The sequence below is a fragment of the Heloderma suspectum genome, chromosome 4, assembly GCF_057233095.1.
Source record: "Heloderma suspectum isolate Gila_16-S chromosome 4, 16-S_ref, whole genome shotgun sequence".
Lineage (NCBI taxonomy): Eukaryota > Metazoa > Chordata > Lepidosauria > Squamata > Helodermatidae > Heloderma > Heloderma suspectum.
The window spans coordinates 86,413,301-86,439,335 of NC_139461.1; the positions used below are offsets into that span (position 1 = coordinate 86,413,301).

The window sequence follows — 26,035 nt, forward strand, 5'->3', positions numbered from 1 at the left end:
CTAGATTCCCCTAAGGAAAATTAGCATTAAAGTGCTTTATTTTTTTAGAGTGGAATGTCTGTCTGAACACAGGACACTGTGGAGCCTACCCTGCAGCAGAGATTGCAGTGAAGAAATCATAATTCTTTGGCATCATTGTACCTCACAATGCCAACTGGTAGAGCTTCCTTTGAGTACTTCTGAGCTTTCTCCAAGTTGGGAAAAGAGGACAGGAAATCTCTAGCTCAGGGATGAGGAATGTGCAGCCCTCCAAATGCTGGTGGACTGCAACTCCCATCATCCCTAGCCAGTATAGCCAATGGTTGGGTTGATGAGAGTTGCAAACCAACAACATCCAGAGGACCACATGTTCTCCATCCCTGCTCTAGCTGGACAGCAATTTACCCTTGCTGCATGAGGATAAATTTGGCCCTTCCCAGAGAGAAAACATGATGTGGGCATGTGTTGTCTCCAAAGGAAAAGGTGGTAAGAAGTGACCTAAATATAAACTAAATATGTGTATCTTTGTGTTGGCAGAATAGCAAGTTGCATATATGAGACACATATTTATTTATTATTACATTTATATCTCGTGTTTTTTCCTCCTGCAAGGAAGCCAAGGTGGCCTATGTGGTGGTCCTCCTCTCCATTTTATTCTAACAACAACCCTGTGAGGTAGGTTAGGCTGAGAGTCAGTGAGTGGCCCAAAGTCACCCAGTCACAAAAGATCCCAGCTGCTGCAAGACCTGTGCTTGTTCTTCATGTCTGACTATCCCACCAACGAACATCATCGGGAGATTTCAGGCTGTTTCATGACATGCACTGAAGAATATAGTGTCAAAAGCAGAGGTTATTAATTGATTTAGTATACTTCGATACTTCCCAGTAACCGAAGTTTCGCGACTGACTCCAATGTCCATAGCTAGCTGCTGGTTCTGTTAGACTGCCACCAGTAAGTGCCAATTGCTGAAGCCACGTAAAGGCTGGCACCACATTCAAAAGGTCATGTGCATCGTCTTTTTCAATGCCACTGGGGACTTCTTCACATGGAGCTTTTATCCTGCTATTGAGATTGGTTACTCACGGACGTTTGAGGGTCCTTAGATGATGTTGTTAACCTCCAAGGCATCTATTGCACTAAATGACCTTTATTCCATTTTTTAAAAGATCGGAGATAATGAGCTATCAAATTACAGCCTTTGAGTTCCGCTTGAGTTCCCTCATGAAAAAGAAAAGCTGCAATAAGAGGAGCTAGACCACAGCGCCATCTAGTGGCTATATAATGAAACATATGGAAGACTCAGATAAGGCAGAAAAGTGGGGGGGGAGGGGGAGGGAGGAAGCACATGTAAAGGGAAGCACATGTCATGATCCTGCATTTAAAATGGAAGCAGAAAGCCCCGTTTTAAATGTGGGGTTTTAGGCTGGTGTAGAGATGCTCTGGAAGGCCTCGCGTGCTATGGTCCATGGGGTCACGAAGAGTCGGATACGACTGAATGACTGAACAACAAAGAGATGCTCTAGAAGATAGTGGAGTTCCAAAAAGCCAATACGTGCCAGATGCTGGCCTTCACTCAACAACTTCAGTGGTGTATGGCATCTGTAGCTAAAAGTCACAGCTACAGGTGTACAGCAGTGACCAATCCAGCAGTGTTTGAGAGAATTAACAAAACAAAACAAAGGGCTTCTTCACATGGAGCTTTTATCCTGCTATTGAGATTGGTTGCTCATGGAAGTTTGTAGGTCCTTTAGATGATGTCATTAACTTCCAGGGGGCTGTCTTCACAAGCAATTTAGTGCAAAGTAAGAGCAGTTTGAGTTCCTTCATAACAAATGACATCATCACCAATCCGCTGCCAACCAGTCGCTTCGCTCTTGAAAAGCTGCATTTTCTGAATTGCCTTTTACTCCGACCTTTTCACTGAAAGCGGTTCCCTGGCAATTTTACCACAGTATGCCATGCCCCCCCACACACATAAAATCCTGGATGTGCCTCTGTGATGCAGTAGTGATGTGGTCAAGGGGGTGAGATGCCCCATTCCCTCTTATTTCCCCAATGGAAGTAGTTTTTCCCATTGAGAAAATCTGCAGAAGCATAGCAGCGACCCCTCACATTACCGCAGTAGTGGAGACACTCACTCACCTTAGCTAGCCTGCTTTTAATCTTTAACAGATCCCCCCCTTCTGTGCATGTTTACTCAGAAGTAAGAAATAAATCTCACTCCCCTGCAGTGAAAGGGTTAAAGGCTAACTTTAGTAACTTGCCCTAAACGCTCTTTCACTTCTCTTTTGAGCTCTTAAATCACTATTGCAGTGTTGTGCTTCTTTGATGTTCTGTAGTTTCTCTGATGTTAAGCCGTTTCTCCATGGTTATGTAAAGTCTCTTCTCCGCTTTATCGCAGTAACGATCTTTCGGGTTTACCGGAGCTTCTCATTGCGAGCAGGGAGAAGAAGAAAGAGAGAAAAGGGGGGAGGGGTTGAAGCAATAGGCAAAAGTGCACACATGGGGGAAAATGGGGTGGGAGCAATAACTCTGCGGCAGATTGCTGGAATGTGGAGAAACTAGGGTGGGGGAAGCCTTCATATGCTGCACTGGAGAACTGGGGAACTGGAGATTTTGGCTTTTTCAAGGAAATCTGCACACATGGGGAAAATTAGTTGCTCTCCAGTAGCGGCGGGGGGGGGGAGCCTGGACAGGGGCCAGAAACAAGCCTTTCTCATTGCTTGAGCAGCCCCTGCCAGTCTGAGGACATTCAGTTGTATTCCCCCGACCCCACCCGGAAGTATGTTCCTTTCAAACACTGTGACTGCTGAAAACCAGATTTTAAAGGTGTGCTATGCTCAGCTTATCTTGCTTCATGTGTCCTGACATTTAGTATCTCCCACACTAAATGACCTTTATTCCATTTTTTAAAAGATAGGGAGATAATGAGCTATCAAATTAACACGCTTGAGTTCCCTCTATGAAAAGAGGAAAACTGGCAATAAAAGGAGCTAGACCACACCGCCATCTAGCAGCTGTATAATGAGACACACGGAAGTCTCAGATAAGGGGGGAAAGGAGGTCGTGATCCTGCATTTAAAACAGAAGCAGAAAGCCCTGTATTAAATGCGGAATTTTAGGCTAGTGTAAAGATGCTCAAACTGTTCTATGACAGCGCATGGAGGGTGATTATTGTAGGGATAGTAACTACAGTATGCCAGCACAGTAAAGCCAGATGTGGTTTGTTGGCTAGGGAAGGCTATAGTGTGCCAAGGAGTTTGTATTGGGATGACTATATTTGTAAAGGAGGAGGGAACACCCCAGAGTACAATAGGAAGAGGAAAGACAGGATTGTCTCTGCCTGAGTCTCAAGGAGATTCGTTTTAGAGGGCAGTTCTGCCTCTGTGTGAGCGCAACACCATTTGGGCTGCTTGCCCTGTGTGTGCGGGCGCGCGCGCGCGCATGAGTGAACGTCAGTCCTCCTTGACCAAGGCAGAGAACAGGGCTGTTTGGGCTAAGTACACACATGTGTACACGCGCCTCGGGCACCTTCCAATTCTGCTGTAACGTGGAACTGCGCGGTGGACTCGCTCTGGGGTATTTACGGTAAGGTGGACTCGACGGCGGTGGCGGGTCCGTGTCAGGTGATCTGAGGCGAGGAGCTGCCGCTGCCGCCCAACCGCCGCTTGCCCTGAGGAGGACGAGACGACGACGACGACGACGACGAGAGGGAAGGAAGCAGGGAAAATGCAAAATGGCCCAGCGGCAGCAGCGGGGCTGTGAGGGGGGGCTGCCAGGCGCACCCTCCGCGGCCCTGACGCGCGGGGACGACGGCGAGCGCTGAGCCCTGCCTGCCCTCCCGCCGCCAGCCCAGACGCGCGCCCGGCGGCTCGTCCGTCCCCCGGAGGGGCAGCCAGACATGGGGCTGTGCTACAGCCTGCGCCCGCGGCTCTTCGGCGAGCCCGGCGCAGGCGGCGGCGGCGGCGGCTCCATCTCCAGCGCCGCCGCCGCCACCTCGGAGACCGAGCAGCAGCCGGCGCCGCCGCCCACGGCGGAGCCCTTGGCCCGGGCGCAGCCGCCGCCGCCGCCCGGAGCCCAGGCCGGGGGAGGAAGAGGAAGAAGCGCGGGGAAAGGCTGCAGCGGCGGCAACAGCAGCACCGGCGGCGGCGAGGCGGAAGGCGCCGGCGGGAAGCCCCGCGTGGGGGAGCTGGACGGGCCGCTGGTGCTCCTGCAGAACGGAGGGGGCAACGGGGCGGCTCCCCGGGAGAACGCGCCAACGGAGCCGGCGCCTCAGGCCAAGGCGCAGCCTCTGGCGCTGCAGAGACCCTGGGAGAAGGCGCGCCTGGAGGAGCGGGAGGCGGAGAAGGAGGCGAGGCGGGTCAGCAAGAGCATCGACCGGGCGCTTAAGGAGCAGAAGCGGGAATACAAGCAAACGCACCGCCTGCTGCTGCTGGGTACGTACCACCCCGCCCTGCCTCGCCTCAGAGCACAGGTGGCGCTGGCTGTCTCCAGGGATGGCCACATGACAGTTCAACACACACACACACACACACACACCCGAGCTATGACCAGGTGGGGGTGCTGCCTCATGACAGGGTGGCGTTCAGGAACAAAGGGATGTATGCCGACCCTCGGGCATGCCTTCCCTTGGGCTTCTCCACAGCACCTTTCTGTCACCTCTTCCTGACTCAAACTCCCTTCTCAGTATTTGCACATCTCCTATAAATGTCTTGCATTTGCCCAATCCCTTTAGTCTGATTTTTCCTGTGTTCCTCCAGCTCTGTTCCCCTTCTGTGTGCTCAGCCCTCCATCCCCCTCCCCTTCCTCCAGCTCTCTTCCTTCATGGTCATCCGGTTTCCCCTTGTTCCCCATCTCTTCTCTCCTCCAAATGACCTAGCTTCATCACTTTTCTCCAGTTATGAAAACCATTATTATAAGGTGGAGGTGTTATGTCCAAGCAGCAACAGAGAAATTATGTTGTTTCTCTGATTCTTATTGTATGCATGTATTGTTACTCAAAAAGGAAAGTACTTGTAGTGGCATGTTGAGGATGTAAAAATGTTTGGCTGTTAATGATTTTACAGTTAAAGTTTATTAATAAAGACTATTCTTTTTGCTGCTGGATGCAATTGCTAATGCCCTTGCTGCTGGAGTCAGTGGCTAATGCCCTTTTGAGAAGAGGTAGTATGATTTTATGACTCATAAGTGAGCCAATGGAAATGCAAGACAACGGGCTAGGTAATTTTGGAAAGATGAGGAGTTGATTAATGTTGCATAGAAGGATTACAGTAGTTGTATTTCACCGATAGTGTTTGAAGTGTTATAAGACTGGAGGGGATTGGAAGGGACTTGAGAATCTATGCAAGATGGATTCTTCTATACCATATTGTTCTTCAGAGATTGTATGATCACCTATATAAAGAGCCATACTTCAGTGCAACCTAGTAGAAGTCAAAGTAAGCATCAGGTAGCTTTGTGTCATGTAGGGCAAAATGAAAACCCTTTATAGCTGCCAAGAAACTTGACCTGAAGAAAGATTTTTTTCCCCCCTGATCCTCATGCATTGTGACTAGAATTTAAGCAGTAAGCAAGGACCAATATTTTGTGAATAATTTAAGTTTAGCATTAGATAGGCCTTGGCAGAAGGGAGTAGGGGTGGTAGAGGCTACCAGTGAAGCATCTATCAATCTAGTATTTTAGAATTGTACAAGGTAAGCTATTTTCCCATAAAGTGTAATGTGTGTGTTGGTACTTTTTAATTAATAATTATTAGTTCTCTCTAGGAGCCTCATTATAACTGTTGCTTTTGCAGTGTGAATGCTGTGGGGATAGTTAAGTGAAGCACCAGATTTCCCTGAAGAAATAAACTGTACTCAGGTGTATCTGATTTGTTCTTTTAAATCGTGAATGGGTAGATGTATTCTACAAAGTAAGATTAGAAATCTTTAACTTCTGTTCAAGAGTCACTAGATTGTAGATTACTTTCTTTCATTTATCCAGTATTACATATATGCCAGTGGATTCTCTCATAAATGTTAAGAAGGAAATAGACCAGTTAAAAATACTTTTATTTGTAAAGGTGTCAGAGGTGACTGCCAAAATGGTATCAGTTCTAAAAATAAACCATCGACTGTTATTGGCTGGGTGTTTGTAGTATACACAATAGTATCTATTAGCTGGTAACAAGAAAAATCCTTCCAATGGGTCTTTGAATGGAAATGTTTTTCAGGTGTTATTCTGTATAAGGGTAATATATTCTGTATTGGGTAAGTATGCAGTAAAAGTCAAACAAACTAAACATTGGAATGACTGCTCCATTGTTGCTTTGGAGAGTAGTAAAAGGGTATGTGAGATATCAGTGATGAGGATATATCAGGGTATGTGATATATCCTGTGATGAGGGAATGAATATGAATATATATATATATACACACACACACACACACACACACACAAATACACACACACACATACACATATGAGGATTGCCTCTTCACAGGCAATCAGCTACCCAGCTGATTGCCTGTGGCAAGTAAGAATTGCTCCAAGGTTACCAACCAAATCGTGCAACTGAATCAAATACTAAAGAGTTCATGACTCTTTCAGGCTAGATAGGAGACAAAAGTCAGTATCCTATTTTGCCCCTGCACCAGTTGTGTTGCACCAATGGGACCCACCACTGGTGCACCAGAAAGCTAGCTCTTCCTAGAGCAACCCCAGAAACAAGCTGAAATGCTTGTTTCCAGAATGGGAGAGGTAAGCAGAGCTCCTTTTTGCGAGCTGCACTGAGCTGTGCTGTTCTGGAAATGAGTATTTCAGCTCATTTTCAGTTGCTTTAGGAAATGCTCACTTCCTGTTGCACCAGCGATGGGTCCCCCGGTGCACGGACAACATTAGATACTGCCCAAAGACATCCTAGTGTGCAGAACACAGAATGCATTCTGTGACCACTATGGGTATTTCCAGATGGAGGGTCTCTTAGCCCTACTAATCAAAAGGCATTGTGCAGCTATTCCATCTTTTCTTCCTTAATGGATTTTTTGTGGAAAGAAAAAAGACTGGCGAAGTGGTGGGGAAACACAGGAGGACTACAAGTGGAAGGTGACATTGTCTGGATCCCTCTGTAAAATTCAGTGAATGGAGCAGGTGATTGCGCAGCAAAACCCTCATCTGGAAGCACCCCATGTGTCCCTAACATTTACCCCTTCTTTCAAGGAGAAAAAGGGAGCATACTTGACTGTTTCTTTAGAACAGTCATATTTAGAGGTATGGTTTTTGAAGACTGGATCCAAGGAGAGCATCCCACCTGTACCCTTCATAATGCATCCCTGCTTAACACAGAGACTGTGTCATAGAGACTGCATAAAAAGTAAGAATAGCTCCCATTAGCGCAGTGCTAATATGAACTGTTTCTGCTACCTCTCTCCCTGTCTTCTGAGAGTGGTGTGGCTATGTGGGTGGCCCAGGTGGATCAGCCATTCAGTGGGAGGAAGGGTTGGAGATGGGAAAGGAACTGGGGATGCCACTAGAAAATGGTGGGGGAGCAGTGGATTTAGATGAGTAGGGAATTCCCTAGGTAATTTTATTTGCATGACTGCTATAGAGTCAGATTGTATATGTTGACTTCCTTGTATGATGATGTCGATGATAAATCTAAGGCCTTACAAAAGGCATGCTGCATGCCAGCCTTTAAATAGTATAGTTCAGTATAAATTGCCATCAGAATTCATCATCAAATTTCTCCTATATGTGAGACACATTTGCTGTTACCATCCGGGATATCGTTCAATTAGAGCCTTTTGTTTCTAGTATGTAATCTGCTGGTGGCTAATGTAATACGTTTCTCGCAGGGAAAATGTTTTATGATAAGATGCTTGGAGTTCTACTGATCACTATGCTGACGTTTGGAAAAGTTTTTCTCCCAGATCAGATTGGCTAGTGATCCTATATTCCTAGGAGCCAGACAATGTGTGGTTTAAATAATCTTGAAACATTTGTAGTCATTTGCACTGTAGGAAACTGCCTGGGATGCACTTGTTCTTTGTGATGTATTCTTATTGAGCTTACATGAGATTATCTTTAATAGGCAGGTATGTGGTTCTACCTGTGGAAGAAGTGATGGACACGATGACTTTCTGGCCCAGTGCAACTTTAATTCTAATAGATTCAATTACACTGGAAATAATTGTGTTTTGCATCAATAAATCTTTTGGTATGTCTGTTATAACAACGTGTCCATGCTGACTGGAGATTATGGGAACTGTAGTCCAACACATGTGGAGGGCACCAGGTTGGGGAAGGTTGTGTTATAGGTAATGCCTGACATCTGGTAGATGTTGACATTCACATGTGAATATTGACAATCCCAGAATTTGTGACTGTTGGAAAACTTAAGGTATGTTGGTGAATGTTGGCAGTCACCAAAATGTGATGGTGCATGTCCAAAAATTGGGGAAATGTATACTTTCATACATTTACAAAATTTACTTGAGACTCTCAGCGATAATCAGATATTGGACACTGAGTGGAACACATATTTGCCAATCCAGCTACTTACGTATCCTTCAAGATGAAGGTCACAGTGGCTGCAAACCCTATACATACTTACCTGAGAGTAAGCCCAACTGAAAATTATGGAACTTGCTTAGGTAAACATGCATAGGATTGCTCTGTGTATCGCTAAAAACATTCAGCACCAACATAAGTCGGCTCATTACGTGGCATCAGTCTATTTAGTATCTCACAGGTGGGTCCTGCAAAAAAAAGTTGCAGTGTGAAGTGCTCCTGTTCAGGATCCTTCATTCCATTCCTCCTCGCCCCTGGTTTTCCATGCTCAGTCCTTACTGAGATTTTCTGTTGGATTTCCTCTGTAGCATTTTTGTTTCTAAAGTTTTATTATACTTCTGCAAACCTTGGGGTTCCTCTGAGCCTGCTGATACCTCCCTCTTGTGTGTGGATTGTGCTGTTTTGGCTACATAAGGATCGGCACTCAAAGAATTGAGTTTTCTTTTAGTATATTTGTTGATGTTTATTATCTGAAGGCATGGCAACAGTTATCTTCAGAAAAGCATATTGTAAAGAATTTTCTATATTTTTAGAAAGTAGAATACAAATATATTGTTAACGTGACAGTCTGAGTTTGAGATTATGAATCATTGAAGAAGATATTGGGTAAGAAAATCATTTACATGCAGTGCTTACTATTGTCAGTAATGGTTGTTTTAGTTGCCCTTTGGTCCTGTATATAGGTGGCAAGTCATTTGCTGTTTGAATGATATTGCCTCCCTTCATTGGGTGCCTTTGTAAACACTTCTGCCAGAGCTGGGTCTTGTACAATTTTAATTAACCTTTTTCATGCAGGGAACCGCCTTCTAAAGCCGACGTACAGTTTCCTTATAGAAATGCATTACAGTATATCTCATGGAAAACTTCACTTCCTGAAATAAATACTTTTAATTTATTGTAAAATTGTAATATAAAATTTAAACATTTTATATATTTACTTGTTGCATGTGATACACTACTGTTTTACATAGCGCATGTATAGATTTAAAATCCTCTTAAAAAATCTTAATGTTAAAGGAAAAGAACTGTATTAACAGCATAATGATATTCACGTTTACTCAGAAGCAAGCACCGTTGTTTTCAATGGAGCACATTCATATGAGTAGACATGTACAGGACTGCAGTGTCAGGCTGCAGTCCTAAATAGGGGTGAACGAAAGTCACTTACCTTTTCTCGCAGCTTTTTCGCGGTGGGGGGGAGCGCTTTGCTGCTCCCCCCGCGAAGTTCAGGCCGGGGGGGGAGGCTTCCCGCCTCGCCCAGCCGAAATTCAGGCCGGGGGGGGAGGCTTCCCGCCTCGCCCGGCCGCGAACACGAAAGTAAAAAAAAAAAACACGTCCCCTGATAGGCTATGTGACGATTCACGTAGCCTATCACGGCTAGATCTGGAAAGTCAGCCGTGATAGGCTACGTGAATCGTCACGTAGCCTATCACGGGTGACTTAAAAAAAAAAAGCGCATACGCGAATGGCGGCCCCCATAGGGAGCCGCCATTCGCGTTCCTTATTTAGTTGCTGTAGTCTACGTCAATGTTTACGTAGACTACGGCGAAAATAAGGGCAACGCAAATAGCGTTGCCCTTATTTTCGCCGTAGTCTATGTAAACATTAACGTAGACTACAGCGACCAAATAAGGAACGGGAATGGCGGCTCCCTATGGGGGCCGCCATTATCCGTACACACTTTTTTTTTTTTAAAGTCACCCGTGATAGGCTACGTGACGATTCACGTAGCCTATCACGGCTGACTTTGCAAATCTTGCCGTGATAGGCTACGTGAATCGTCACGTAGCCTATCAGGGGACGTGTTTTTTTTTTTTCTTTCATTGCAATGGCGGGGGCGGCAGCCGGTCGAAAGACCGGCTGCCGCTCCCGCCCCGCTCGAACACCGGACGAACCGCCAGCCGGACCCGCCGCCGGGAGGGACATTCAGGGAAGGTAAGTCCCGTCCCGGGGGGGGGCGGGGGGCGGGGGGGTCGGAGGATTTCTCCCCAAAACTTGTTCAGGGGGCCGAACACGTTGGCGCTCGGCCCCCCGAAGTTTCGGGGAGAAATTCTCCGCCATCCCTAGTCCTAAACACACTTAATAGGAAATATGTCCCATTGAACTTAAGGAGACTTACTTCTGAGTAAACATGCATAAGGATTACATGGTTGGATAACTTTAGAGAGTATTAATACAATAGGTTGGATCCAGGCTTCGTCATCTGCAAATGGAAAGGTCCCTTCTGTCCATGGAAGGCCTTTGATCCATCAGGGATCCTGCTGTGGAAAGTGGGGAAGGTGACTTTTGTTGATTCTCCCCTCCCCCTGCAGCCCCCACTGCCACCTCCCACACAGTTCTGGAGGGTCCCCCAACCCTCTAGAGCCCTTTCAGAAGGGGCTGTGGGGATGGAGGAATCTGCAGAAGTTGCTTCCCCCATTTCCACTGATGGGAAAATGCAATGATTGGTACTGCACTCAGGGAATTTTTTCACCAGCAGGAGCGAAGTCTGAATCTAATCCATTGTTTCTGAGAATACCAAGATTTAACTCTGGATTAAGACTAGAGACATAGTCAGCATGCATAAAACAATGAGAGAGGCAGCTTCAGAACCAGTAGGGTCTACCATCGTTGACACCAAGGGAAGGGGCAGGTGGGTGACACAAGTGATGAAATGATAGAAAATCTGTAAACTACCTTGTGAGGGTAGTCTGTTCTGAAAAGCAGGTTAAAAGTCTTTTAAATAGATAATTATTAAATGTGTATGTTAATGGAACAATATGTTTTGAAAACCGTGGGGTCAGTTATAACACACAAAGTGTTCTTCTGGGTGTTATGTATGTTACATTGTGGGGTACTATTGACCCCAATGACCTCTTAACAATTATATTGTTTTACTGAAAAAGGAAAGTTCTGAATCAAGGTATTTTTTTTACTTGAAATTGGTGTCATGCTTAAGAAGTGTTTTATTTTTATGGACTTCTCGGGGTACTTTTGACCCCGAAACCATATTGATGCAGTAATTTCTTTTGTTGATGGTATATTAAAAGTAGTAGACTCCGTAGCTGTACATTTGTATCTTGTAAAAAATAACCTTTGAGAAGGTCAATTGTATTGCAAATTAAACACTAGAGGAAGCTGTTCGTTAAGCTGGCATAACAACCATAAAAACAGTAACAAAAATAACCAAATGCTGATGTTTACAAGTGCTAGCAATACAGACATATTATTCCAGTGCTGATTTAAATGTTTGGCCAATACATGGTGGCTGCAAAGAAGCACTCGCTGTGTTAGCTCTCCACAGGACCAGCATAATGTTGAAAGGCTTTGAGGCTGCAGTCCAGTACATATGTACTTAAGAGTAAGTCTCATTGAACTCAATGGGGCTTACTTATTAGTAGACATGTATAGCATTATACTTCTAGTTCATGTGTCAGTTCATACATATGCAGTGTCTGTAAGCCAGCATGGCTGCCAGAAACTGGCCTGAAAACATTGCAGTCATTTGGCTCAGTCTTTTACGCTGGTTGTATGGAGTGCCAACATAGGTAAGTGCTTTCAGAGGCCTCTGTAGTGCCACATCACATTTTAATCCGTCATCAGCCTATACTATGATGGCAGACATTGAACAGCACTGACCAAAAAACAAAAAGTAAAAAAAGGGTTGGGTGAGTATTACCAGTCAGAATTACAAGCAAATTCTTTTAATGTGAATAACTTATGTGAATTTTATTGCTTATGTGAATAACTGTAAGCAGAAGGCCTAGATAAGCTTTACTCAAGGATATTGAAGATCATAAACCTTTGTCCCAGAAACACTAGCTCCTCTAAAAGATAATAGAAAATTAGTAGGGCTTAAGAAGAATAGTGAACATTGTGCCTGTTTTAAAAACAGGAGAGGGAGATAACCAAAGGAACTTATAATACCCAAAAGGTGCTGCTGTAATTGCAAACATTTCAGCAGCCTCATATACAAACCTATGTAAAGGAATTGGCACCGCTATGCAAATATATCCTGGTCATAGCCCAATGGCAGTCCATTCATAAGCACACTCAGCATGATCAGGTGGTGGCACAGTGATGTGAGAATTGTTCCTGTGTGTAATTTTTCTCTCTGATGATTCTCCCTGCCCTGTTCCTTAATTAATATTTATTATTGTCCTTCTTCATCTGAGACTGCTTTGCAATCAAGACATTTTGTGACTTTCTCTTTGCTTGCTTTTGTACCTTTCTTTTGACTAATTCCCTTAATAGTTTTTTGCTCCCCTCTACCCCTTTCTGTTGGTCTTACCAAGGATCTTCCCTGTGTAGTCTTCTTTTGGTATTTACCTGTTTTCATTTTTTTAATGTCTTCTGCCATTTCTGTGTTGATTATCTTCAACCTTACTCTTTCCCCCTCTCATTTATATCTTATCTGTCTGCTAATGTCTCTGGTAATGTGCATTGGATGGCCTATAATTTTCTACAGCCAAATCTTCATAGATTTGATTTTGATTTTAATTTTTCTAATGAACTCTTCTATGACCTTCCTTTTGGGGACTGTTTTTGGCTTTAGTGTAGACTGTAGTGTCATTTTTATTGTATTTTACTGACTGCAGCCAGTGTGAGGGATGGCTAAAAATAATAAATTTTGTTTTTGTTCTCTTGCACACAATTGCAGCATCAGTCCGTCTAGTGTAGACTGGCAAAGTATTGAGACTTTAAGGCAGCCTGTAATAAGCCTATAAATAAGGTAAATAAGCCTATAAAAGTTATTAGCCTGCAATATTTTTTAAAGTAGCCTGCTAAGAGGCTAGTATCCTGGGTTTCCATACTGGCCATGGAGAGGAGAAAGTCCTCTCCTTCATGGACAACAATGAAATGCAAGCTAATTACCTATTAGGATAGTAAAAAAAAAAAATGGAGGGACAAAACAGTCCATCCCTTTGCCACCAACCTTCTCACCTGCTTGCATAAAATTCCTGGTCGCCTATGACCACCAAATGAATAGTTAAAATCAAGACTGCTTTAAGGGCTCCTGTGTCTTTAATTAAAAATTACCTGCTTGCAGGTTCAGTTCATTTTATTGCTACTTGATGAGCATGGGTAGATTGAGATGCAATTAATAGGGTATTCATCACTAAACAGCCTCTTAACTGATACAGAGTGAGTTTATGTTACCACAGAGGTGAGGCTTTGAGTCCTGGTTTGCTGTCATTATTTTCTCTTTTGATTATTTTTATAGTAAAGAAATGTTACTATAAATGTACTATAAATATAAATGTACTATATAATATAATATAATTTATATAATATAAATGTACTATAAAAATAAAAAGGGGAAGAAGAAGTAAATCAGTAATTAAAGGAACAGAAACTGCAATTAAGAGAGACTGTCAGTAATCCCTTTAGATTTTGGTTGTGGTGCCCCAGACTTTGCTCATCATAAAGCAATAAAATGGGCTGAACCTACAAGGAGGAAACTTTAATTAACATTGTGGTGAACCTTTGCTTGTGATTAAAAGTATAGCTGTGGGAAAAGGCATTGCTGAATAATATAGCACTGTATGAAATGCTTATGGACAGCCCCTGTTTTAACACTGCTTCCAGTGAATTGTGGAAAAGCAATGCCTCAGCAGCGCTAAAGGACTTTAGAATGGAAGCAATACATGCTTCTTCTTTTTTTATTCCTTACGCAGGCTTTCTCTTGTACTCACTCTAATCTTCTTAAACATAAAGGGCAGTATCCAGTGCTGCCGCTCTGCTTATGCCATTGACTTAGCACTAGCATAAGTGACCCTAGCACAATGCCAATAGTGTCTGCTGGCATTACAGGTTGTGTTAGAGGTCACTTATGCTAGTGGTACATCACCGGCATAAGCGGAGTACAGGAATGGATACTTCCCAAAGCTCTTTATGATTATGCTGTTTCATATCTTTCTCTTTTGCTTTCCCCTCTCAATTCTTCTTGTATTAACCTTCTTACTTTGATTGTTCATGTCTGTCCCTTTTCAGTTTCTGTTTTCTTTCACTTTTTCTCATTAGTTTTCTAACTTGTAATTTTGTTCCTTGTTGTTTTCCGCACCACACCACCCTATAAGTTAAAGAAAGAATCTGTGCATTTGTATGCATTGGTTACAAAATGTTTAAATAAAATTACGTATTTTAAATACTATTTTTGTCCATGAAAGTAAGTTTGTTGGTTTAGGTTTTGTGGATGTAGTTTGCATTATTAGTTAGATCCTTATGGTGGCAGCAGATGTTAGGAGAAAGAAAAAAAATGTTTTCTCTGGGTAGCACCTACACTACAGAAAAAAGTCTTTAAAAAAAAAGCATAGCTAGCTGGGGAATGCTGGGAGTTATAGGACTTTTTCTGTCTAAACTTGCATAGGATTGTATCCTTAATGTACTTAAGTTTATAGAGCCGGTAGGAGATGATCTTTTGAGATAATAGCTGATATTCAGATATAAAACTAGATTATGGAAGACTAGCATTATCTTGGAATTTGGACCCAATGAACCATATCTGAGGTTTTTCCATGAGCATCCTTGATGTCAGATTAAGCAACCATACTTTTAAATATAAATTGATGCACTGCAAAAACCCAGTTCTCTGGAACATACTATTTTCCTCATAAGAGGAACTGTGAAAACAACTTAATCTAAAACCAGTCCTACTTTTTCGCAAACCTTTCTGCAACAGAGATAAACTATCCCACCTGTCCTATATTGTCTTTCAAAACAGAATCAGTAGATATTTTGAACTCCTTGCTTATATTCAGTGACAATTAGCCACCCTTCAAGGTTCACTGGTACCACCTGGAATGTATCTGAATTGAGTTTACATTGTTTGATTCCACAGGCTAGTCAAGGGGTGTGGTGTGGTGTGTTTGCAAGAGATATAGACCTCTGCAAATTAATCAGATACAATTGTGATGGAGTTATTGGTTTGGAGCCCTACCAAACATAAACACAGCTCTGAGGGTTCGTCCTACAGGAAGTCTTACTATTCTAGTTAAATTTAATGAGGTTAAATAGAATTTGATAACTCCTTCTTTGGCTTGAATATTTTCCCCGCATTAGTGTGAATTCTTATATTCCTAAACATTCTAAGTATTATGCAAATAGTGCTTCAAAGAAACTCAGTTCTGGCATTAAATTATTGAAAAGAAATGCCAATATACCCCAATATGCTTCTGATCTCAATGAGATAAAACTATAGCTAAACATTTGGATGTTGAGTTTGAGAATTCGTTATTTAGTTGTCCTAGAAGGTCAAAAGATGTTTGAGTTAATTCCATAGATATTTCTTTTATACCATTTTTAATTTAATTAAATGCAACATCTTTAACAGTTCAGGCACTTTATGAAGGCAATGGAAATTAGATTTATTTATGACAAGGGTAGGCAACTTGTGGCCTTCCAGATATTGTTGGCCTGTAGCTCCCATCAGCCCTAGCCAGTGTAGCCAGTAGTGAGGGATAGTAGGAGCTGCAGGCCAAAGCACCTGGAGGGCCACAAGTTACCCACACCTGATTTACAAGATTGCTGGTATGGTGGAATATATTTTTGTCTCTTTTGGTTCTGCTGATAGATTTTAAAAGAAAACAGTCATTGTATGGATCAAATTATCACTAACATTATTTTACAGATCTGACTAGAAACCTACAGCTGACTAATTGTAGTAAGTTAGATAAATTAAATGATTACATTTTAAAATTATTCTTTGTATTATTCTGTGGTTTGTATTATTACAGAGACATCGTCCTTAGGTATCCCCACCTGCATGTCCCTTAAGTAAGCATGGATGAATGTCAATTTCAGTTTCTCTCCATTTCTTGTTTTTCCGACCTTAAGTTTGTTCAGCCCTACATCAGTTTGCAACTTTGTAAAAACACCTCTGCCTTAAAATTTGTATGCGTTTTCATGAGCATTTCTCCTAATATACACATTTTTGTACACATTTTTCCTTAACACAGCTTTCCCATATCTGGTTCTCTCCAGATGTTTTGGACTGCAACTCCCAGTATTCCTGACCATTAACCATGGTACCTGGGGCTGACGTGAGTTGAAGTCCAAAACATCTGAAAGGCAATACGATGGAGAAGGATGCATACACCTTTTGGAACATGTTTTTTATTGAAAAGCTGCATTGCAAAAGTCATAGAAGTTCAAATACCAAGTGCTTTATGGTTTGTGTATTAGTTTGGGAAGTGTGAATTATGTAGGTTCACATTAAAATGTGAATTGAACAAATTTCTCCCCCTACATACCCATGACCAGGCTCTGAAATGCCTTTTTGAGTTTTATAATGTAAAAATTAAGGCAAACAAATGGATATTCTTCCACATACTTAATTTGGGTTTTTTTTATGGGAACCTCTCCCTATAAATGAAAAAGTTTCCCCAATTTAATTTCATCCGCACCACCACCATTTTACCTTCTGTTGTACTTCCCATGACTGTAAAGCTTCCTCACGTCCCATTGCCTGTGACTTCCTCACCTCCTTGCCTGTCCAGTTACACTGACACAAAATTTCATTCTTCAGACTTGTACGCTTTCCTTCCTCAGATGCTGCTATTGAGGTTTTGGAGAAGGTAGTAGATAATTTTCATTGCAGGACAGGGAGACAGCATGTGTGATGGTAGATGGAAGTCTCTTCTTTAGGGAAGCTCATTACATTTTGGCTGAGGAGCTAACTACTGTTTCAGAAGACTTGTTGCAAATGAGTTTCTCTCACAGGGAATATAGTTTCCTTTTCTGCCACAAGGCAGTGATATGAGTTTTCCAGAAAATGTTGAACTGAAAAATGTTCCAGTCCAAATTTGGAAAATTTTCAGTTTGCATAGGAAAATGATTAGAAAGTGATTTAATTTAGCATGTTTCCTAAATACAAATAAAATAAACAACAAAGCTAAAAATGTATCCCATGTTAATTTCTTGTCCCAATACGTCAGAGATATTTGACCTGAAATATTGGGGGGGGGGGGAATTAAAACACTTTTTAATGTGATTTAAATGTTATATTATGTAGATATTTCTATTGGAATACTTGTAAAAATTCAAACACAATAGTATGCACTTCCTTTACATTGGTTAAATATGAGAAAGAAAGAAAGAAAGAAAGAAAGGAAGGAAGGAAGGAAGGAAGGAACAGAAAATTATTGACACACAAATTCATCCTTCCCCAGACGGGTGCCCTCCAGATATTTTGGATTACAATTCCCAGCATCCTTCAGTCAGGATGGCTGGCCAGGGATGCTAGGAGTTGTAGTCCAACACATCTAGAGGGCACCAGTCTGGGAAAGGCTACTCTTAATTAATTTTAGGACTGTGTATGATATGCTTACAACAACTCATCTATTTCAATAGAGTTCAACTCTCTGCCACTGAGGTTGCCAGTTTTACTGTCACTACTTATTAGTTCCATTTCACACTGAGACATAGATGTATTTCAGTAACATATGTGTGTTTTCTCACATACTTGCTGGGGATAATCACCTGAAAAACATTAATTACAGCTTCGAAACTACCAAGGTTGCCTAATACTACATTTGCAATTGGCATCCATTCATTGTTAGTAATGAACTTATGAAATGGAAAATTTCCTGCAGAAAAATAAAGCACTGCAAAAATGTCCAGAACATTTTTCACCCCATGTCACTGCCACAGGGTTAATTTTGCTACAGTCTGGTTTACAATAGGTGAATCTCTTCTGTAGGAAACAGGTTTCCTTTCTTCCCCAGGGCTAGTAATATATTCAGTTAGCTTCTGCTTTTGGAGGGAAAAGTTGTGTGGCACAAGCAGTCTCTCACAGTTATTGCCGAGTGTAATGATAAATCTCTTGTCTCTTACATTAGGTAGAAATGTCATGGATGAAGGTAGCTAAAGACTACCTGCTGGTTGTCCTAAATGAACTTTAGCCATTTGCTGAGCTGCAGTGATGTTATATACTCTTCACGTTGTCAGTCATAGAACATTGACCGATTATCAGTGCAGCAGTTAGAAGGAAATCAGAAGATCAACCAAATGGTGGGGGAACCACAGCCTGAGGGGGACTGGGTAATGTGATGTTGCTGGGAAGAGGGGAGGAAATGGGCAGAGGTAGGTGGGCCGAGGAGATAGGAAAGAAGCCGAATTTTAATGTTGATTTGAAGTATACATGGACCATGGTGAGCCAGAGACTACAGTAGGCTGTAGTTTTGGGTGCTGTGGCTGCTGCAGAATATCTTAGAGCATCCAAAGTTGCATTTGTGACAAAGGTGAATGAGAGCTCCTTCAGGCTATCCAAAAAAGATTGCTCAAAAGTGAGATTATGTAGTTGGTTAGTGCAGAGGAAGGAAGGTCTTGCAAAATGGAAGCCATTGTAGATGCTTTGCTAGTATTTTCTGAGGCATATCAAGTTCATCCTGAGAGCTACTTTCTCCCTTATGCTATTGTGTTCATTAAGAAATTTATTATAATCTTTCTGTACTGTGGAAGAGGAAGATTAGTATTTGATGCATCTACTTTAGGAATTACAAGGAGATCAGCAACTTCTTTAGGCAAGACATGTAGCTTGTTAATGAGTTTGCTTGTGGCCTTAGTACCTGAGGCACACTGGCATTTAGATTTGACAACCTGTTTAAAGGAGGCCAGAAAGAGAATCTGATGATGTGAAGGGGAGGAGAAGCAAAGGTGTTGGTTACTATGAACGGCCTGAAAGTTGTTGTGGTCTGTTCGTGTGAGGTGCCAAGAGATGCAAGGTGTAATTGCTTTACCAAGGAACTCTCAAAATATCCAGAAAAAGCCTATCTTGCTCAAATACCCCCTATCTCCTTTAGCTTACTTGGGCTTAGGTTCATATACTTCTGAATAAGGAACCAGCTTACTCTTGTCTTGGATAAAAACTTCTAGAGACCCACTCAAAGTATCCATTGGTTTAACAACCAAAGGAAGGAGGAACAATATCTACACATGCAGTTTTTTGTGTTTTTTCCATGTCTTTTGGCATTGATGACATATTTTTTCCTCTTTCCCGAGGAGGAGTGGGTGGAACCCTGAACTAAAATGTTTAGAACAGAGTGCAGAGCGAATACATTTAAAATACTGAAAAGCTATGTGGAAGAAAAATGTTTTAACAACCTACCTAAAACTGAACAAAAGGAGGGGCCAATCTAAAATACTTTTGGAGTGAGTTCCACTGGTGAGATGCTGCCACAGAGAAGGCCCTTTACCATGTTCCCACTAACCTGGCCTCTCTTGGTGACAGGAAACATAAAAGGGCATCTGAACGAGATCTTAAACTATGGGCAGGAGGTGGTCTTTCAGATACCCTGGCCCCGAGCCATTCAGGGCTTTATAGGTAAGCACCAGCATCTTGAATTGTGCTCAGACATATTTTGGCAAACAGTTGATACAAGACCGGTGTAATATGGTCCACAGAGTGTGTGCCAGAAAGCAATCTGGCCATTGCATTTTGGACTAGCTGCAGTTTCCAAACACTCTTCAAGGGCAGCCCCACATATAGTGCATTGCAGTAATCTAAATAGGAGGTGATTAAGGTGTGGATCACTGTGGCCAGATCTGTCTTCTACAGGAAGAGGTGCAACTGGCCCATCAGTTGAAGATGGGCAAAGGTGCTCTTGGCTACAGCACTTACCTAACCCTCCAGAAGCAATGTCAGGACCAGAAGCACCCCAAGCTGCGAACATGACCCTTCAGAGGGAGTGCCACCCCATCCAAAACAGCTGTACCTCCGATCCCAGATTAGCTTTTCTACTGACCAACAGTACCTCTATGTTCTGGATTCAGCCTCAACTTGTTAACCCATATCCAATCCATGACTGCATACAGGCAGTGGTTCAGGACTTCCAGAGCTTTTTTGGCATCAGTTGACAAAAAAAGAGATAGAGCTCCTTTCCTTGTGGTGAGCCTGGGTTTGTTCTGCTTAAAGGGAGACTGATGAGGGACTTTGATTATGCAGTCTGTGCTGCTCTATGGCCAAAGCAGGTAAAATCTGCTGAAGCAGAATGAGAGCCAGTGGCAAGGGGAGGGTACCCTAGCTACCTCTGACAGAATCATACTCACAATTCAGCTTAAAACTACCAGATGTAAAATTTCCCTTAGAAAACCCCGTGAATCCCTCTCCTGGGAATTTTGGTACTCACCCAAACAAAGGTCAGGCTCCCTTGAATGCTGCAGAGGGGATCAAAAAGGTAGATGCATTGGGGAGAGAAAGTGCAGGAAGACTGCCTTCGTTGTCTTCGTGCCCCTCCTGCCCATCTCTTGCAGCTGAGCAGTCCAAGCGCAAAGCTTGCAATGCTGCAGAAGGTGAGAGAACTGCTCTTTAACAAGCCTCATCTCAAGGTGAGGAGTTAGAATTGCAAGCTGCCCCCCTTTGGAGGGAGGCAACAGCTGACCTGTGTTAAATTCTTTTACCAGTTCCTGAACCCTAACGAGAGAGAGAGAGAGAGAGAGAGAGAGAGAGAGAGAGAGAATGAATGAATAGGAACAGGGAAGAAAAATGTAGTAAGGTCATAGAAACGCTGATAATGCCACACTGTCAAACACCTTCCTATGCTTAGGCAGGAACAGACTTGGAACTGGGAGCCCCTCTGCTCTTGGAACATTCCACTTCCATAATGTCCCTTTCCAGAGAAAATTACCACACTGAAAATGTTAATATAATATTGTAAGCATTTACATAATTGGGCAAGCTTTAAGTTGCAGGAAATAGTGCCAAGGTACAGGTTGGGATGAAATCTTACAATCTTCTGATTATAGTCAATAAAATTGATATTATCCATGGGCAGTGATACTTCAGGTGAGTATACTTCAGTAGAGCCAGTGTGGTGTAGTGGTGAGAGTGTTGGACTGGGAGCTGGGAGATCCAGGTTCTAGTCCCCACTCAGCCATGGAAGCTCACTGGGCGACTTTGGGACAGTCATGGACTCTCAGCCCAACCTACCTTACAGGGTTTATGTTGTGAGGATAAAATAGAGAGGAGGAGGAGGAGGAGAAGGATAATGTAAGCTGCCTGGGGTTCCTTGCAAGAGGAAAAAAGGTGGAATATAAATTCAGTAAATAAATAATAAATATATAAGTGTTGCATAACACTGTAGCCTCAAGCAGCAAATAGGTGGTGTTGACATGGATTCCATGCTTTTGACTTACCCATGTCAGTTACACTTTGCATGTTATTAATATGGCTTTTTGATTAAAAATCAATCAAACATCCATTTAGTTCTACCTTTGTTACAAGAGGTCCATAAAATAAAAGTAACTTGGGAAAGGGTTGCATTATTACACAAATACTGATTGCTAGAGGGAGGAGGAGGCTATAGCAGAAACTTCCAATTTGTAGTTAAAGACTTTGCGCACAATTTATCTAGGTTGTCCCTCTGGAAAAGACCAGTTGAATAGTAGCAGAAAGATTAATTGCTTTGAGGATATTTTGAACTGATTTATAAAGCACATAAACTCTTTGTAGCATTAGTAGTATAATTCTTTAGACCAGGGTTTCTCAAACTGCTTCCTCCAACACAGTTTGATTTCCACACACAATGGAAGTGCACACACGACTGGTATGAATTGCTGTGCCAAAGGGATGAAGCCAAGCAAACGAAAGGAAGAGGTAGATGAACTGGTATCTAGCATGATACGATGTCTCTTGAAATCTTTTTATTTCCCCTAGTGGCCAGAGGCGACAAGTCGTATGTAAAATTGGAGATGACTACATTGGTATGCCTATATCTGCCAGTAGAAGAGCGGACACACTTCTGCTTGTAAGCATTCTGCATCCTGGCTGAATCAAAGAGTGCATACAGTTTAGATGGAAGAGTTTAGGGAACACCTTATACCTCCCAGGGAATAGGCTCCTTCCTTTACTTTGTTCTTTGTGGTGTGGCTAGACTACGAGCCAGTGACCTTATATGAAAAATGTTCTTGCAACACTTCACTCACATATGACTATGTCAGCATCTCAGTCCCAGCGACAAACGTTTTAGTGTTAAGCAAGCATAATATGTATATTGGAACAAAAAAATTCCTGATGTAACACACATGCTGATCAGATTTGAACTGGCAGTGAATGAACAAGGAAGGGATCTTGAGGGTTGTGGTGGATAGCTTGATGAAAATGTCGACCCAGTATGTGACTGCTGTGAAAAAGGCAAATTCCATATTGCGGATCATTAAAAAGGAACTGAAAATAAAACTGCCAATACCGTAATGCCCTCATACAAATCTATAGCATGACGATGCTGTGTATAGTTCTGGCCACTGCACTTCAAAAAGGATATTGCGGAGCTAGAAAAGGTATAGAAAAGGGCAACCAAATGATCAAGGGTCTGGAGCACCTCCCCTATGAGGAAAGATTACAACATTTGGGACTCATTTGGCGAGTAAGGGGGGACGTGATAGAGGTGTGTAAAATTATGCATAGTGTGGAGAGGGAGAAAATAACAACAACAACAACAAATACTAGAACCCTGGGTCATCCCATGAAGCTAAATGGTGGAAAATTCTAGATAGGTAAAAGGAAGCACTTCTTTACACAGCACATAGTTAAACTGTGGAAATCGCTACCACAAGATGTAGTGATGGCTATCAGTTTAAATTGGATACATTCATGGAGAATAAGGCTGTCAATGGCTACTAATCATGATGGTACATATTTCCTCCAGTATCAGGCAATGTCCCTCTGTATGCAGGTTGCTGGGGAACATGAGTGGTAGGGTGTTTCTTCCCTTATGTCCTCCTTGTGAGCTTACCATAGGCTTGCCACTGTAGGAACAGAGTGGTGGACTAAATAGGCCTTTGGTCTGATCCAGGGGGACTCTTCTTAAGTTCTTAATGTAATCACTTCTCAAAATATGAGTGTTTATGACTCTTAATAACAGCATGGATGCTTCCTATCCATTTCATGGTGCAGTGATGGGCAACATGTGGTCCTCCAGATGTTTTGGCCTACAAGTCCCATCAGCCCTAGCCAGCCTGGTTGATGATAAGGGATGATGGAAGTTGTAAGCTAAAACTCTGGAGGGCCACAGGTTGCCCACCCTTGTCATGGAGAAACAATGAACTACCTTCTCATTTCTGGAATGCTTTGGACACAACCTGATCCTCTGCTCCTGTGCAACCTGTGAGCCTTACTTGGAATTAAGCCCCACTATGGACTTGTTTTCAGAAAGTGTGCATAGGACTGTAGCTTTAGCCTTCAAGTAAATCGTCTTGGTATCCTTGCATACTGAGAGTCAAACAGAAATCTGTCTGTTATCCCCAAGAAGATATAATTCTACAGTGCAAAAGACATGGGATGCATGACCAAAAGTTTTACATTAGGTTCCTTGATTATATAAATATGTTATTTAGTTGCAAACTAATATGTTTTATTTGCATATGCCAACCAGTAATACGCATGCCTATTTAGGATATATATGCATTTCCGAATGGGTCTTGGTTTAAATCAATGATTTAAATCCATCCTGCTATGACTACATTATCTTCTGTGTCAGGAAGTGGGAGGAAGAGTTACAAATTACAGTCTGATTCTGTTATCAGAAGCGGCTTGCTACAGAACAGCTCAGCATCAACTGCTGCTGTGCAATATGTGCATCTTTGCTAGGCTTTCCTTTTAAAAGCTATATGAATGCTGGTATTTTTGCTGGTACACCCTTTCTCTATCTCCAAAAGAGTTCTGCCCAGCCCAGATATGCAGTGTGTGAACTCATGAATGTATGAGATGTGGCCTAACCAAACAGTATTTTAATAGCACAGCTTGGAGCTCTGGGTGGCACACTTCACTGAGGGATAAAAATTTAAAATAATCTAAATTTCATCTAACCGTATTGTCTCAAGCTACTTGGGAAATGTAAATGGGGCATGGAGGTTGGGACCAAGTTTGCCTGTTCTGGAAGTGTAGCTAAAACATTTTAGACACTTTACAGATTATGTAATGTTTTGCACAATAAATGCAGATGTGCATGTGATACAGATGTCTTTCCTCTGAGAAGTGCTTCTGTTGCAGGTGTATTGCAGTTTCCTAGGACTCAAGCCACAAGGGTTTGTTGCTCAGAACATCTGATTCTGGTCCCTGCTAGTCTGCTCATTTCTATTGTGAATGCTGTGTAGAATGTGGCTGTGTGAAAGGATACCTACTTGATTGTACCTGTGACATTGCTTTTGACCAACCAACCCCCCCTTGTTCCTCCATGCCTGAGCCATTCTTTTAGCTGTTTATAAGTTTAATTTTGTTTTGTTTTTTTAAAAAATATTTTAGTAGCTGAGCTGACCTGACCTCTACTGTATACCACTGTATACCACTTCAGCACAAGAATGCTGTTCTAGTACTTTTTTTTTTTGAAGCAGCAAACCCTGTATTCTCTCCTTTCCAGCACTGTAGCTTATACTTGCCCTGATTAAATGATAATTGTGTGGTGGTTATCAAAATTGTGTAAATGGTTATCCTCCTGCAGCAAGGCAATGTTATGTGCAGACAGGATATCACAATTTGCTACCACTTTTAGGCTTGGTAAAATAGCACTGCGGATAAAATCCAGGGGGAAGGGGTAGTATGGGGGGGATCCTATAGGATGCATTTCTGGAACTTTCTCTCCTGGAAGCTGGTTTGTCAGGGAAGGACAGATAATGAAGCTGAAGCTCCAATATTTTGGCCACCTAATGCGAAGAGAAAACTCCCTGGAAAAGACACTGATGCTGGGAAAGACTGAAGGCAAAAGGAGAAGGGGACGGCAGAGGATGAGATGGCTAGATAGCATCACGGATGCAATGAATATGAACTTGAGCACGCTCCGGGAGAGAGCGCAGGACAGGAAGGCCTGGCGTGCTATGGTCCATGGGGTCACGAAGAGTCGGACACGACTGAACGACTGAACAACAACAAAACTGACATAGCTTGGTATTTTTTGTGGGTACTGGATTGTACTCATATTCAGGCACACATGTATGATTAAATCCACTTAGGCTATAATCCTGTACCCACTTACCCAGGGAGCAAACCCCATTGAACTCAGTGGGACTCACTTCTGACTAGACATATATAGTAAATGTAAATGTAGTCCTTTATGGAGATCATCTCAGTGTAGAGGAAAAGCTGGGGGGAGGGGGGAGTCTTTACGACAATGGAGTGAGAAGTGCATTGGATGATTTTCATGGTATTGGCTTTGGTCCGTCAGGGACACACGAAGCAAGAAAAGCCAAGTGTACACTGCCTTTAAAATCCGCTTGAAAGGAACATACCTCTGGGGTGGGGTGGAGGGAGTAGAACTGAACGTCATCAGACTGACAGGGGCTGCTCAGCCAATGAGACAGGTTTGTTTGCCTCTACTGTCCATGCTCCCCCCACTACTACATTATCACCCCCCCTTTTCCCCAATGTGTGCACTTCTGCCTTGAGAAGCCAAAATCCTCCCTCCTTCTCCTTCCTCCTGCTTGCAATGAGATGAGATGCTCCCGTGATCTCAAAGGATTGGTACTGCGACTTTATGGAGCAACAGAAACTCTTTGAACACCAAAGAAGCACAGCACTGAGACAGCGATTTCATGGAG

At 42.6% G+C, this 26,035-nt stretch overlaps 1 protein-coding gene across 1 annotated transcript in view; it reads left to right on the forward strand.

Annotated features, from left to right (window-relative positions):
- The first annotated feature begins 3,664 nt into the window (after positions 1-3,664).
- Positions 3,665-26,035, forward strand: part of GNAL (G protein subunit alpha L) — a 199,635-nt gene continuing 177,264 nt past the window's right edge. Inside the window, exon 1 of the mRNA XM_084849862.1 lies at positions 3,665-4,416. Coding sequence (XP_084705988.1) covers positions 3,882-4,416 — 535 coding nt within the window. The 5' untranslated portion in view covers positions 3,665-3,881. The remainder of the gene's footprint in view (positions 4,417-26,035) is intronic.